At 43.0% G+C, this 15,425-nt stretch overlaps 1 protein-coding gene across 1 annotated transcript; it reads left to right on the forward strand.

The window, feature by feature from the left end:
- Positions 1–691: 691 nt before the first annotated feature.
- On the forward strand, positions 692–2,465 carry LOC145062825 (uncharacterized). The gene is made up of 2 exons (XM_079010416.1): positions 692–2,139; positions 2,286–2,465. The coding sequence occupies exons 1-2, from the start codon at positions 1,411–1,413 to the stop codon at positions 2,301–2,303; spliced, it is 747 nt and encodes a 248-aa protein (XP_078866542.1). The 5' UTR covers positions 692–1,410; the 3' UTR covers positions 2,304–2,465.
- Positions 2,466–15,425: the final 12,960 nt, after the last annotated feature.

Genomic DNA, 15,425 nt, shown 5'->3' on the forward strand with positions numbered 1-15,425 from the left:
TTTAACTTTGGGTTATGACTTATGGGTAATAAGCCATTAACTATGGATTTTGGGTTAGTATACCCTTTGACTTGGTATTATGGGTTATTATACCCTTTTAACTTCAAATTTAGGACAATTACGCCCTTGATTTGATAATGTTTATATGTTGAAGGTTTGAATATTTTTTTATTGATTTGGGGGGGGTTAGACTTGAGTCTAGGAGTTGTGTCATTGGGCTTTTGTATTCGGTCCAATATTATCACGGTTTGGGCCTGTCCAACCGTGTTTTTGTTATTAGGGTTTAGTATTTATGGTGCATGCATGCATCGTCATTAGTACGCTTCTTGATTATTATCTCTTTCATTGTACTGTAACCCTAGCACACCTCTACAGTAGTTCTTAGTCGAGCTCTTCTAAGGTGTTGCAGATTCAGTCATTCAACACTTGTTTGATTCATTGTGTGTTCATACTTTTAATTACTTTCTGATTTACTTGCTAAGAATCTAAACGATCTTAATAGAGTTTTCAACTCATCAATTGGTATCAAAGCAGGAGACTGTGTAATCCATACACATCTCTTCTGTTGAATAAGGTTTTAGGGTTTCCACTATCATCGTTTTCATTAGAGCCGTCATCTTGTTATTGATGCAACTCTTAGATCTCGATCTTACCCTAACTCAGTTTAATAGTATGATTCTTGGCAGGTTATCAAACCGAATCATCATGTCACACGACGACTCTCAATCAAACCCCATCAACATATCCAACAGTATCGGATCTATCACGAGAATCTCGATTTTATACACTCATGATTATGAAGTCTGGACGCATCACTTTGAGGACTATGTTCTTCTTTCAGAGGAAAATGGGTATCTAATATGGGAGGCGATCACCGTGGGTCCGTTCGCTCATTTTGGAACGAGTAAAATCATCAAGATGCAAAAGGAATACAATCAGCTTATGATTGACGTAGAGAAAGTTCCTCAAGACGAAAAGAACAAACTGATGAGCAACATCAAAGCTATGAGGATGATCATATTTGCCTTATAATCTGATGCGTTTCGTCTAGTTAGTACATGCATAACAGCTAAACAAATCTAGGATAGGCTTAAGGAGCTATATTCTACAGATGAAGATTTAGAGCACTAAATACAAACTCTGTTGCTCTCTGAGTTCGGTGACTTCAAGCAAAAGCCCGAAGAGAAACTTATTCAAACGTTTGATCATTTCAATCATCTTCTCAGCAAGATGATCAAGCATGGAATTGGTAGAGAGGTAATCGAGCAGAAGGTCACTTTCATGAATGGCCTGAGACCCGAATGGATGGAGGTGGTTTCAACTGTACAAGCTCATGAATAGTTCAAAACCTATTTGTTGGCGAAGCTTGTGGGAATACTCAAATCACATGAAAGCGTTGTGACTAAGGAGATGAATGTGGTTTCTAGTATGGGATCTTTGGCCCTTCTCTCAAAGGGCAAGAGCGTGGCTGAAGAAGAAGAAGAGTTGGATCTTTCTGAATGTGATCTGAAAAACGAAGAATATGCATTGATGGTCTCTAATCCCAAGAAGTTTGCTCGTAAAAAGTTTCCTACCTCCAAGAACCGAAACTGGCAAGGGAGCTACAGTTTTGAAAAAGTGAAAGAGGAGATTAAAAATGTTCCTCAACAAGAAGAAGCAAAGAAGGAGAGCAAGCTTGTAGGTGACTCTGGATATGATTATAATTTCTGTCATAGCAAAAATCACTTTGCCAAAGATTATATGTTGAGAAAATTGTTCGAGAAGAAGGATGGAGAAGATGATGAAGCGTATCACCTGCGCAAACTGGAAGAAATAAAGAAGAAAACCATTAGCAATTCTATGAATGCTTTAATTGTGCAGGAAAACATTGTTGATGATGAGTTCGAAGGCGTAGAAGTCTGGTCTACAGACTTTGAAGACGAAGAAGTTTGCAAGCCCACACATGGTAAGGTTTTTGTGGCGAAGGAAGATAACATTGAGTTTGCTGGAAGGTGTTTAATGGTGACTGCTGGAGTGTCACAAATGAGATGCTACACAACCGATGGTGGAGGTGAAGATGCGAAGGAAAGTGAAGACAAGTGCTTCGTTGCCAAACCGATGGGTGAGCAGATCAACGAATGCGATCAGTTAATCAAGAAGGTACAATCCATTCTTGAATCACTAAAAATACCAGTAACAAACTATGAAAAGGAATTAAACGAATTAAAATTCAAGTTTTCTAGTTTAAGTGGTAGTCTAAAACAAAATCGCCTAGCAAATTCTAACCTAACTGATCAACTCAGCAGGGTATCTTCCAAGAGTGAGGAGAGAAGGATGTGGATAGAGAAGAAGGAAGTGGAGTTAGTTAGGCCAAAAGATGAAGTGATTTATTTGCAACATGATAATTTGAAGCTTTTGAAACAAAGAAACATTTTTTGCTTGATTGCTAAACGTTTATATACTAATATCACTCAATTGCATTTAGATTGTGAGATCGGTAAAAAGATTCATAAAATGATTTTTCCCTTCCTTGAATTAAAAGAGGACGAAGTCGATGTTGATGGTCTTAACTGTGAATCTATTGTTTTTTCATATGAAATTTCTGACGCCTATAAGATCGGTCTGGACAAAATCGAGTCCTTTATTAAGTCCAAAGACCATAAGGACATGCTTAAAAACCTTTTGGACGAAAACGATAAATTGAAAGTCAAGACCGAAATCATGCAGGAATTTGACTCATTGAATGCCAAGTTGAGTTCAGAAAACAAAAAAATGTGGAAAACACTTTTGAATTTGATAAGGACAGTGATATGAGGGACATATCTGTAGAGGATGAAGTCGACTGTTCTGAATTTGTCAAAAGCGGAACCGAACCTACCAAAGGTCATATATCTGAAAATTTGGTTGAGTTCGCTCGAATGTCCCAAGATCTGAAACAGAAGGCTATGGTATGTCAAAAGATACAAACTGTACCAAATCAGGTATACACCACAACAGGGGTCACTTAGAAACAAACAACCGAACTTACAGCCATAGTAAACAAAGACACGCAGGCGGCTTTGATAATTATTTTTGTTCTGCTCCAATTGACAATGCAGATGAGAATGTTGGTTTATCAGAGAGAACCTCGTGGAGAGTTAAAGGCAGATATGTGGCAGAACCACTCAACAAGCCTGCAAGCTTTGATGTACCAAGCACAAGTGGTACCAAAGAGATTCCAAGCGAACCTGCGAAAGTGGCGAGCGAAACCTCTTCATTAAGGAGTGAAACTCATGCTGAGAGACCGAAGCTGAAAGTAAACATTCACAAGTCTCAAAAGCAACTTGCTGAACAAAAAAGCCAGCGAAACAGGAGATATCAAAAGAATCTCAATGAAAGGAAGCAATTTTGGCAATCCCAAAACTCCAATTATGTTCACACAGAAAAGGCGTTCAATCTCAAGGTGAAAGAAAGATCAAAGGGAAACTCTGATCCATGCACTTACTGCCAATCTTGTAGACAAACGAACGGAAGAAGCAGTTTTGATCCCAAATCTAGTAGTGACAAGAACCGAAAGACAAGCTTTGGCCCCAAATCCCATCCTCCTCATTCTCAACCAAAACAACATCCTCACAAGGATGTCAAGGGAAAAGGAAAGCTCGTCTAAGAATACGAAACACAAACGAAGAAGACGACAACTAACTCTAGGAAACAAGAAGACAAGTTTGTTAAGAATCAAAATAAAATTCCATAGTCTGATTCAAACAAATCGAAAAGCCAATAAAATTAAAGTTTTCACCATCAAAAGGAAAGACGAAACCACTTTAATAAAATGAACATACTTGGTTGATCTTTCTATTGCTATTCCCTGTCCTGTAAAAAGCTCACGTGGACCCAAGCAATTTTGGGTTCCTAAATCTGCTTGATTTTTTGCAGGTTATTCGTGACGATCAGTTCGACGACAAATGGTATATTGATAGTGGCTACTCGCGTCACATGATAGGGAGAAGGGAAGAACTGAGGGAGTTTAGAGCTCTAAAATATGGTGGATGTGTCAAGTATGGAAATAACTCATATGGCACAATAAAAGGCTATGGAATGTGTAACGACCCGTGTCCGGTATGGTAATTCCTTGGTATTTATTTTGAAGTTTTGCAAGAGGGACTCGGCGAGTTCATAGCCTGACTCGCCGAGTAGGGTCGGGATTTCGAGCACGTGATTAGCTGGCGACTCGGCGAGTCCATATTCTGGACTCGGCGAGTCTGCCCGTCTGGGAGAAACCCTAAATCCCCGGGTTGCCCACTATTTAAGCCACCTTATAGCCCCCAATCCCGCCTCCTTCACCCTCTAAAGCTGTGAGAAAACCCTAATTCGTTCTTGAGCGATTCTAAGTGATTTTGTGTGCTAATTGTGAAGGCTTGAAGAAGGAGAAGAAGAAAGGAGCAAGGAGAAGGATTGTAGAGCAGAGATTCAAGGGAAAGCAACAGCTCTTTGAGGTATTCTTCAGATTTCCTTCCCTTTATGCTTTGAAACCCTTTCTAGATCTTGTTTATGCCTTTCTAAAGCCTTATGTTGATATGGAAGCTCTCTTATGCCGAGATAACCTTAGATCTGTTCATTTAGGAGTTGTAGAGCCCAGATCTATTGCCTTTATGGAGCTATTTTGCACATTAACCCTAGATCTACCCCTTTTAAGCATCTTTTAGCATTTATTCCCTTGTTCATGCGTTTGTACACGTAAAGTTGGAAACTTTACATGGTAAATCAGCTTATTGGACTCAGATCTATCATTTGTATGTACTGGATTTGATCAAAATCGAGTGTAGAATAGTTGCATGGCGGTGACTCGGCGAGTTGGAAGAACGACTCGGCGAGTCTAGTCGCGAGTCCCCGATTTCTTCCTTTCGAGCGGTATCGAGTGGGACCAGTGAGTAAGGGAGTGGACTCAGCGAGTTTGAGGGTAGACTCAGTAATCGGGGGACTCGGCGAGTTGTTCATACAACTCGGCGAGTCCAAGGCAATCTTCTTAAGCTCAAGAACAACTCGTCGAGTTGTTCATAGGACTCGGCGAGTTGGATGAAGATTGTCTGAGTTCTTGGATCGGGAGAGTACTCGTCGAGTCGATGCCATACTCGACGAGTAGCAGCGAGTTGAGTCGAGGAGTGAGAATAGGGACTCAGCGAGTTGGCGGCCCAACTCGGCGAGTCAGGTCAACTATGGGTTGACTTTGACCGAGAGTTGACTTTGTCTGAGAGTTGACTTTGACCAAGGGTAAAAGAGTCATTTTACCCAGTGCAGTGTTTTGTATTTGATTGAGTGTGTTTATGGACTTGTAGCCGGGGAGATACCGGAGCAGCAGCAGCTAGCTTCCAGAGCCATACACTCAGCAGCCAGTTCACGAGGTGAGTTTCCCTTTAGTAGGAACGGGTCTACGGCCGCAATGCCGGCCCGTGTAATTATCAGTAGTTCTGGTCTTTAGTCTGATGCAGTAGCTAGAGTGCTTGATGTCTTTGTGATTCAAGCATATTCGTGTATGTGTTCCGGACTTCGGTCCGATGCAGTATGCAGTATGTGTGATTATAATAGTTGTTATGTGTTATGCTATGTCATGATCAGTCAGTTCCGGACTTCGGTCCGATGCAGTTAGTTCCGGACTTCGGTCCGATGCAGCCAGTTCCGGATTTCGGTCCGATGCAGTTAGTTCCGGACTCTCGGTCCGATGCAGCTAGTTCCAGACGTCGGTCTGATGCAGTGGGCAAGGCCCAGTATGTGATTTATATGTATTGTATGGTATGTGGTAGTTTGGGGGAGCTCACTAAGCTTCGTGCTTACAGTTTCAGTTTTGGTTTCAGGTACTTCCGCTTGTAGAGGGAAGAGCTCGGGATGATGGCATCGCACACACCACAGCTTCAGCTTTTATCCTGGGAGTTGATTTGGTTCTTGATTTTTATATGGCATGGATATGATACGGTTTTCCGCACAGTGTTTTATTATTATTTTGAGATACATCATGTATGGTTTATGATATGACACTCAGATTATGGTTTTTGGTTATGTTAAAAAACGAAATTTTTGGGTCGTATTTTTGGGTCGTTTCAAGTTGGTATCAGAGCCCTGGTTTGAGGGATTCGGATACACTTCCGGGTGTATCTGAACTCAAACTAAGGGGGAAATAAAAAGATTTTTAAAATAAAAATGTTTCTAAAAGAATTTTGAAAGCACTTAGAAAGAAAGAAAATTTTTAAAACGAGATAAGGGTGTGGTGCATGCGATCAGCCGAGCTCAAGTAAGTACTCCCAAATTACCAATACAAGTTTTATTATTATGATTAATTGTTCCAGCTTCAGTAGAACAGCATGCTGATATAGGACTAAGGATCTAGGAGGATGCCTTATGTGCCTGCTTTATGTGTTACAGCTTTATGAGTATTGCATGCTAGTATTGAGCAGATAGCAGTAGGATAGCCTGTTTAGGTTATGCCTGATAGTGTGATCTTAGCATTGTATGCTAGTACAGTTTCTCGTTTTGAGAATAGTTTTGCCTGAATATGTTTCCTTTATCCGAATGCTGTTTGCTTCGTGCTTTGTGGGAGTTCTAAGTGATGGAAGTTAGCCATTAGGTGAACACGTCACACCACATGTGATCAGGGTTGAATAATCCCAGAGTGCTGGAACTGGCCCTATTGCGCAGCTCTTGTTTGAGTCCAACCGTTATAGGGACGGGTCCTTTACTTGAAGGATTATCTAACCTTCGTCACATGTGATGGTGTTCAGGTGGTGGTTAATTAGCATTATAAGGAGACTCTCAGCAGCTGAGGACTAGTTGAGTTGAGTCTGAGATTTCCCTAAGGGCAAGCCTAGGATGAGAGTAGCAGAGAACAGTAGTAGTAAAAGTGACTTGGTGGAGCCAAAGCAGTTCTTGAAGAAAGTACGGATAGATGTGGAAGGTAGTATGGGCCCGTACTATTGAAAGCAGAGGATCCGTACTCGAATCAAGAAAGGCTGAGACAAGACCAGGAAGCTAGTTGTAGTATCAATGATCCCTTGAGATATTTCCGTTTTCTGATGTAGTTGTGATGTGTTTCAGAATGGTGGTTTTGCGTTCGAGACCAGCAGCCGGCAGCGGAGGTGCCGGGGAGGGATCAGGTTCAGGCTCGGGGGATGAGCGCATGGATGAGCAGACCCGAGAGTTTCTTTCTTCGGAGATTACGCGTATCATTATAGAGCAGACTCCTGTGATCTTCGGTTCGATCAAGGAGGGGATTCTAGAGCTGATGGATGAGAGATTGGGCACCTTCCGTGCCGAGGTGGCGGCCATGATGGGGTCGCGCACCCTTACATTCAGGGAGTTCAGGGCATGTGGAGCTCCGGACTATCATGGGGCGCGGGACCCCATAGCGAGTACCAGATGGTTGGCGGATGTGGCCAACGCTTTCCGCACTAGCAGGTGTCCCGAGGGGGACAAGGTTAGATTGGCATCCTGTCTTTTGAAGGACAGGGCACGGGACTGGTGGGAGGAGGTCGGACATTCCATTGGAGATGACGCAGCATTGGACGCCATGACTTGGGCTGATTTCTCTACCAGGTTCAGGGCGGAGTTCGCACCGGTTATTGAGGTGCAGCAGTTGGCTAGGGAGTTTCAGGACCTCACCCAGACTACAGAGACAGTGGCGGAGATCACCGCCAAGTTCAGGGAGAGGGCTCTTCTCGTTCCTCAGTACGTGGCTGATGAGGAAATGAAGAAGGCCCGTTATCATGAGATGTTGCGGAGCGATATCCGCCAGTTTGTGAGCCGGTCCAGCTGTAAAACGCTGGAAGATATGATTGCTAGGGCTCGGGAGAGGGAGATTGATCTCGAGATGGAGAAGAAGAGGAAACCAGAGGCGGTTTCGGGTTCAGGCGGTTCGGGCAAAAAGCCCAAGGTTTCAGATCACAGATCTAGGAGTCAGCAGAGCCACGGTCGATGTGGCAAGTGTGGGAGATTGCACGAGGGAGCGTGCAAGGCAGGGAGTTCCGGCTGCTACAAGTGCGGTCGGATTGGGCATTTGAGTAGGGATTGTACGGCCCCTGCTACTGCCGTCGCAGCATCAGATCTAATTTGCTTTCAGTGCAATCAGAGGGGACATAAAAAGTCCCAGTGTCCGAGTTTAGCTGCAGCAGGGAAGGTGGCTGCACCTGCCCCTGCTACCTTGAGGATTACAGATGGCCGGCAGGGCCGAGCTGATGCGCCAGTGGCGAAGAGTAGGGCGTTTCAGATGACAGCAGAGGAGGCGCGAGCGACTCCTGATGTGGTGACGGGTATGTATCTTCCCTTTATCTCTTTATTATTATTGATTGAATATTGCTTATGATTGTATGTTTTATTCAGGGTCGTTCTCTGTGAACGACATTTCTGCTTTGGTATTATTCGATTCGGGGGCTACCCGATCATTCGTATCACTTGCGCTTAGCAAGAGATTTAGTAGGGCTCCAGGGGAGCTGGATGGTCCATTAGAGGTTGAGATAGCAGATGATAGGACCGTGAGGGTCGACAGGGTGCATAGAGGGTGTTCTCTTCAGTTATTTGGCGAGCAGTTTTCAGTGGATCTGGTACCTATTCCTCTGCGAGGGAATAAGGTTATTGTGGGCATGGATTGGCTAAGCCCCAATGGGGCGGTGATTGATTGTGAGCTTCAGCTAGTGAGGGTCCGCAGTCCCAGTGGGGGAGAGTTAGTGATTCAGGGCGAGAAGCCACAGCGGGGACCGACCTTTTGTTCCGCCGCAAGGGCGAGGCGCTATGTTCAGCAGGGTTGCGCCGACTTTGTAGCTTACGTCTTGGATGCCCGGGAGAAGGGCAAGATGACAGTTGATGATGTTCCTATTGTTCGAGACTACCCGGACGTGTTTCCCGAAGATTTGCCGGGGATACCTCCTGAGAGACAGGTCGAGTTCGGGATCGACCTAATTCCTGGTGCGGCTCCGATAGCCAAAGCACCGTATCGATTAGCTCCCCCTGAGATGCAGGAGTTGTCTACACAGCTGCAGGAGCTGTTAGACAAAGGGTTCATTCGGCCGAGCAGTTCGCCTTGGGGATTTATCTTTAATTCTAAAGAGAACCAAAGCAAGTTCAATGTGAAGGCAGACGAAGGGATTTTTCTTGGATACTCTCTTACCTCCAAGGCATATAGGGTTCTGAATAAAAGATCAAAGATGATAGAAGAAACCTATTATGTCACTTTTGATGACAATTACGTGAAGAAACTTCAATCCACCGAAAGTCCAATGGAGGAGATCTTTCCACAAACAGGTCACGTCATGACTCCTATGTCAAATTTGTTTGAAGAGTACATGCTGCTCTTTGATGAACCGGAGAATGCAACTCTATCTGAAGCGAAAGCGGCTGATAACAAGGTTGACAACCTAAAGAAGATAATCAACGAAGCTGCAAATGCTATAGATAACGAACCTCAAGGTCTAAGCGAACCTCAAGGTCCAAGCGAACCCACAAACGACCGCACCACATTCGAGGGGGAGGGTTCGTCCTTACCAAATCAATCTCATTTGCCTTTCTAGGGGGAGAACCCATCTCCAACGAAGAACCATGAAAGTCCAATTGAGGGGGAGAATTCTGAACCTGTTGTTGAATTTGTTTCATTATTCGAGGGGGAGAATCGTAATACGAATGATGACGACACTCAATCAGAATTTGAACAAGAAATAAATGCTGAATTGGATCCTGCTCATGATCCGAATTTCCCTCCACTCACAAAATGGACACGAGATCATCCAAAAATTCAACTGGTGAATCACATGAAGGAGTTCTTACATGCTCTCAACTAAAAGTGAAGCAAACTGCCTTATTCTCTCAAGTAGAATTCTGTATGTTTAATTCGTTTGTTTCCAAGATTGAGCCGAAAACAATCAATTCTGCAAATGATCACTCTGATTGGGTGCAGGCAATGCAATACGAGCTAAATGAATTTGAGCGAAATCGAGTCTGGAGATTGATTCCCACTCTAAAGGATGCATTTGTGGTTGGTTTAAAATGGGTATTCCGGAACAAGATGGACAAAGAAGGGAACGTGATATGTAATAAGGAAAGCCTAGTGGTTAAGGGATATTGTCAGGAAGAAGGTATAGACTATGAAGAAACCTTCGCTCCTGTAGCAAGGTTAGAATCAGTTCGGATCTTTCTGGCATACGCTGCTCACAAGAATTTCGAAGTTTTTCAAATGGATGTCAAGTGTGCGTTCTTGAATGGAGAACTAGAAGAGACGGTGTACGTTGAGCAACCACCTGGATTTGTGAACGAGAAGTATCCTGATCATTGCTATATTCTGGACAAGGCGGTTTATGGTCTAAAACAAGCCCCGAGTGCCTGGTATGAAACACTAACTCGCTTTCTAAATTTGTCTAAATTCAAACAAGGTTCAGTTGACCCAACATTCTTTCGCAAGAAAGAGGGTGAACACCTAATGATCGTTTAAATTTATGTCGATGACATCATCTTCGATTCTACGAATCCTAGCTTAACGGTTGAATTCCGGAAGTTGATGGAGACTAAGTTTGAGATGAGCTTAATGGGTCTAATTAACTTTTTCCTTGGACTGAACATAAGACAGGGATCCAAAGGCATATTCATTAATCAAGAGGCTTACACAATGACTCTACTGGTGAAGTTCAGTATGATGGGAGATTCTAAAGTAAATGTTCCAATGACATTCAAAATGAAGTTAACATCATCTCTGGAGAAACTAGCTGCTGATATGACACTCTATCGTCAGATTATAGGGTCTCTTATGTATCTAACAACTAGTATACTTGACATTATGTTTTATGTCTACTATCGTGCCAAGTTCCAAGCTAATACACATGAACCTCATATGGTGGCTGTGAAAAATATCATTAGGTATTTGAAGCGAACCTCGTCTCTCGGTCTTTGGTACCTAGTAAAAACTGGCTTCTTTGTTCAAGCATTCTCTGATGCTGATATGGGAGGATGTGGTCTAGACCGAAAGAGCACAACTGGCGGGTGTCAATTCCTTGACGGAAAACTCGTTAGCTGGCAATCCAAGAAACAAACGTATGTGTCTCTTTCTACGGCCGAAGCTGAATACATCGCCGCAACATCTTGCACTCCACAGGTTATATGGATTCAAAGTCAACTTAGGGACTATGGACTAAATATGAAGAAAATTCCCCTCTATTGTGACTCAGAAAGCGCTATTCGGATTTGTCACAACCCAGTGCAACACTCCAAAACGAAACATATAGCACTGAGGTACCGTTTCATCAAGGATCATGTAGAAGATGGTAACATTGAAATCCACTTTGTTCGATCCGCTGATCAATTAGCTAACGTTTTCACGAAAGCCTTACCTGAAGAAAACTTTAATAAAATACTCCAAGGCTTAGGAATGATGGAAGCTGAATCAGTACCAAAACCAATTTCGCCTCATTAAAAGTAGGCAAGCGAAATAGAGCGAACGCTCGGTCTATTTCGGTTCCCAATTTTTCGGGAACCGAAATGAACCGAACGCTCGGTCCAGTTCGCTTCATCACTCCAAAGGTGAAGTTTCGGTTGTATAATTTTTGTATACTATGTATGTCTTTTCTCAATTAATTTTATGTTTTTCTTTTCTTTTTCATAAAATCCAAAATTCTTTTCTTTTCTGTTTTTATTTCTTTTCAGAAAATTCATAAAATCCAAATATATATATATATATATATATATATATATATATATATATATATATATATTTTTTTTTTTTCTTTTTTTTATTGTTAGTTTTTAGAAAAATCAAATTGATCAAAAATATTTTATTTTGTGTTTAGTTTTATTCGTTCTTCTTTTTCACAAATAAAATCAAAATACCAAAAATATCACATTGAAAGGACTCATGGACAACTTCCAATGGTGGAGCTGGGGCAGGTATAACTCTCTCTATCATTGTATTAGCTAAGTGTCCCTAGAAGCATGCTGCTGCATGTGACCGAAGCCTTAAAGACTTCAAGTGAAGCTTTAATGATTCAATATATACAAATCGATTCTTCCAATCAGGCTAATAAAATCACTTAAATCACGAGCTACCTTACTCTTCCCATATATAGTCAAGAGTTAACTGCTTGGTCACTTTCGCATAGCAGAGGTACTTTCGGTTCTTTAACCACCTCAACTCCTTTCTCCATCATATTTCATTTCACACTTGTAACCCTTGAGACTCTCAAAATTTACCACTGAGGTTTACGGTTACACAACATATGTGTTAATGATCTTAGTTTTGTTTCACCACGTGCTAAGTGAAACCCAAAATCCAACACCTACAATGAATTGACGGTGAACAATCAAACGTTCTAGTTTTCACCCAAGTATTCACAAAACCACTTGAGTGGGTGTAACGTCCCAAAATTTCAGACTAAAAATTTCTTTTAATAAAACATTACTTTAAGCAAATTCATCATTTCAAACATAAACAGAGTATTAGTTTCCAAAATACATGTACATTATCAGAGTAAACATTCCCAGGCTGTCTAAACTATGGTGTGTGCCATGCGATCACCCCGAGCTCTTCCCTCCGCTACCGGAAGTACCTGAAACCAAAATTGAAAACCGTAAGCACGAAGCTTAGTGAGTTCCCCACCCTACCACATACCATGCAAGCATATAACATACAACATTCAGCTAGGAGTTATGGGCCTCGCCCACACTCGTGAAGATACGGGCCTTGCCCACACTTCGCTAGCCGGGAGATACGGGCCTCACCCACACTCTACTATCTGGGAGATACGGGCCTAGCCCACACTCCACTCTCGGAGAGATACGGGCCTTGCCCACACTTAACCGCTAACTCATAATATACAAGTATATACAATCATATACTAATCAACCAGGAGATACGAGCCTCGCCCACACTCATGGAGGTACGGGCCTCGCCCACAATCCGCTATCTTTGAGATACGGGCCTTGCCCACACTCAGCTACTATCACAAATATCATAACATAACATATTATCAGACATATCTGGGGTGTCCGATCTACCCTTCGGTCCTAACGACCGAACTTGGGGACTATTCCCCCTCCTACTACCACTATCACATATAACATAACTTGCCAACATATAAACATATCATCACATGCTGTCAGATGTTTCTGGGGCGTCTGACTACCCTCCGGTCCTAACAACCGAACTCTACTGATGAGTCATGGAACCCCATCCATGCTCCTACTGATAGTGAGATATGGGCCCAGCCCACACTCACTCTTTCCCTAACTTGGGCCTCGCCCCCGACCTGCTGCTAATGAGGTGCGGAACACCATCCACACTCTGCAATTGGTGAGACACAGGACCTCGCCCACACTCACCTCCCTACAAGGCACATACAAGTATCACGCAGACAACAAGTATAAACTATCACATAACCATTCCTTGGGCACCCCCCCTCTGTCATTGGACCTCATCCCGAACATCATACTAGCATACTGTGCCTAGGGCTAACCCCCGGGTCTTCTACTCATAACTACATGGGCCCACATTGTGGCCGTAGACCCATTCATACAAAGGGAAACTCACCTGCACTGGCTGAACTGGCTGATGAACCCACTAGCTGCTGCCCTACAACTCTCTGAACTCCTGCTCCACTCGCTCCCCGAGCTACCAATGTCAATGCAACACTGAGTCTAACTGACCCCCGAAAGACAATCAAATCAACTCTGGTCAAGGTCAAAGTCCTGGTTAAAGTCAAACTTCCAGGTCAACCATACTCGCCGAGTTCATATGTTATGAGTCCTTCTATTCGCGACTCGACTCGCCGAGTCAGTCCATGACTCGCCCGAGTCTACCGATTTCCGAGTCCTGACCTGTCCAACTCACCGAGTCTCCATTCGACTCACTGATTCGAGTCTCAACTCGAAGGGTTTGGGGTTTTCGCGACCTGACTCGCTGAGTCCAAGAACAGACTCGCCGAGTCCAAGACAACCTTCAATAGACTCACCGAGTTGTTCATCTAACTCGCCGAGTTCCTGCCCAACTTCATCTGACTCGACGAGCTGTTCATCCCACTCGTCGAGTTTCTCCAAATCTTCATGCTACTCGCCGAGTCCACTCAAAAGACTCACCGAGTCCATTCAGATCTCCATACATACAGAGGGCTTTTGAGTCATGCATGGACTCCAAACTGTAGATCTACCTTTCCCAAGCCCATTCCTCACGTAAAGTTGCAAACTTTACATGTAGAGAAGGAGATCTAGGCAAAATACACCACAAACTAGGGTTTAAGGCAAGGAGGCTCCATAATCAACTCAAGGGCTGCTACTTTATGCTTCTCACGACCATAATATGCTTAGATTTGAAGTAGCAACTTCAGATCTGGCTTCTAACTCAAAATAATAACATTATGGCTAAAAAGCCCCAACAACCACACATAGATCTAGGTGCAAAAAGGGTCCAGGAACTAGTTTATTACCTCCAAATGCTCAGAATGAACTCACAATCCCAGATCTATGGTCCCTTCTTGCTCCTCCAAGTTCCTTCTTCCTTCTCCAAGCTTTAATGCACCTTCCAAGGCAACAAATGGCTCAAATAGAGGATATGACGGCTAGGGTTTAATGTTCTGGGTGAAAGAGGCAGTAAAGGAACCCTAGGGGAGAGAATGAGGCGCTTAAATAGGCTCAAAGTCCCAAATTTAGGGTTTTCCTTGCATAGACCAGACTCGCCGAGTCCAGTTGGCTGACTCGCCGAGTTGGTCACTTACACCTCGACCCGGATCCCGCTCGGACTCGCCGAGTCCCTCCTTGGACTCGCCGAGTCGACCCCTAAACTTAGGGTTTTCTTTCCTTTCTTGGTCTTCAAAACTTTGGGTGTTACAGTGGGAGGCACCAAGAAATCTATTTTTATTTTTGAGCGATATTTATGAAATTGTCTAATACCAAGACTTTTCTACCCAAGAGATCCAGTTTAATTTTGTTTTTGAGATTTCTATTACATCACCAAGTCATTGAAAAATGTTCAAACCTACTTGTTTTATAGACCACATTGGTCTCACAAGTACTTCATCTCACTTTTGGTCTTATATCAAGCTCCGTAATGAGATTGAAGCGCAAGCCACGCTAATAGCCTTATCCTAAAAAGATGCCTTTCAATGCTTCTTAATAAGCATCTGATTGTATTTTAACGGGAAACCACACAGACACTTCTAAGTCTCTCTTGACTTTGAAGGAAGAGATTCGTGCCCGAGATCTATTGTTTCGTGTCTTAATTGGCATCACTTATATCCCACAGATAATTTGTTTTATTTCTTTTCCTTTGGCACACTCTTGCTCGGAGATCTTTATGATTTTCCACAAATCTTGATCATGATACTTATGGCTATTTCTCAGATCTATGGTTTTGGTTCTGTAACACCTCGTTTATTTATTAGATAAATAAATAAATTAATGAACGAAGGTAGCCCTAAAATCAATAATTGTATAACAAAGGATGGTCTCGAAGA

The sequence above is a fragment of the Lactuca serriola genome, chromosome 7, assembly GCF_051521515.1.
Source record: "Lactuca serriola cultivar US96UC23 chromosome 7, Lser_US96UC23_V15, whole genome shotgun sequence".
NCBI classification, from domain to species: Eukaryota; Viridiplantae; Streptophyta; class Magnoliopsida; order Asterales; family Asteraceae; genus Lactuca; species Lactuca serriola.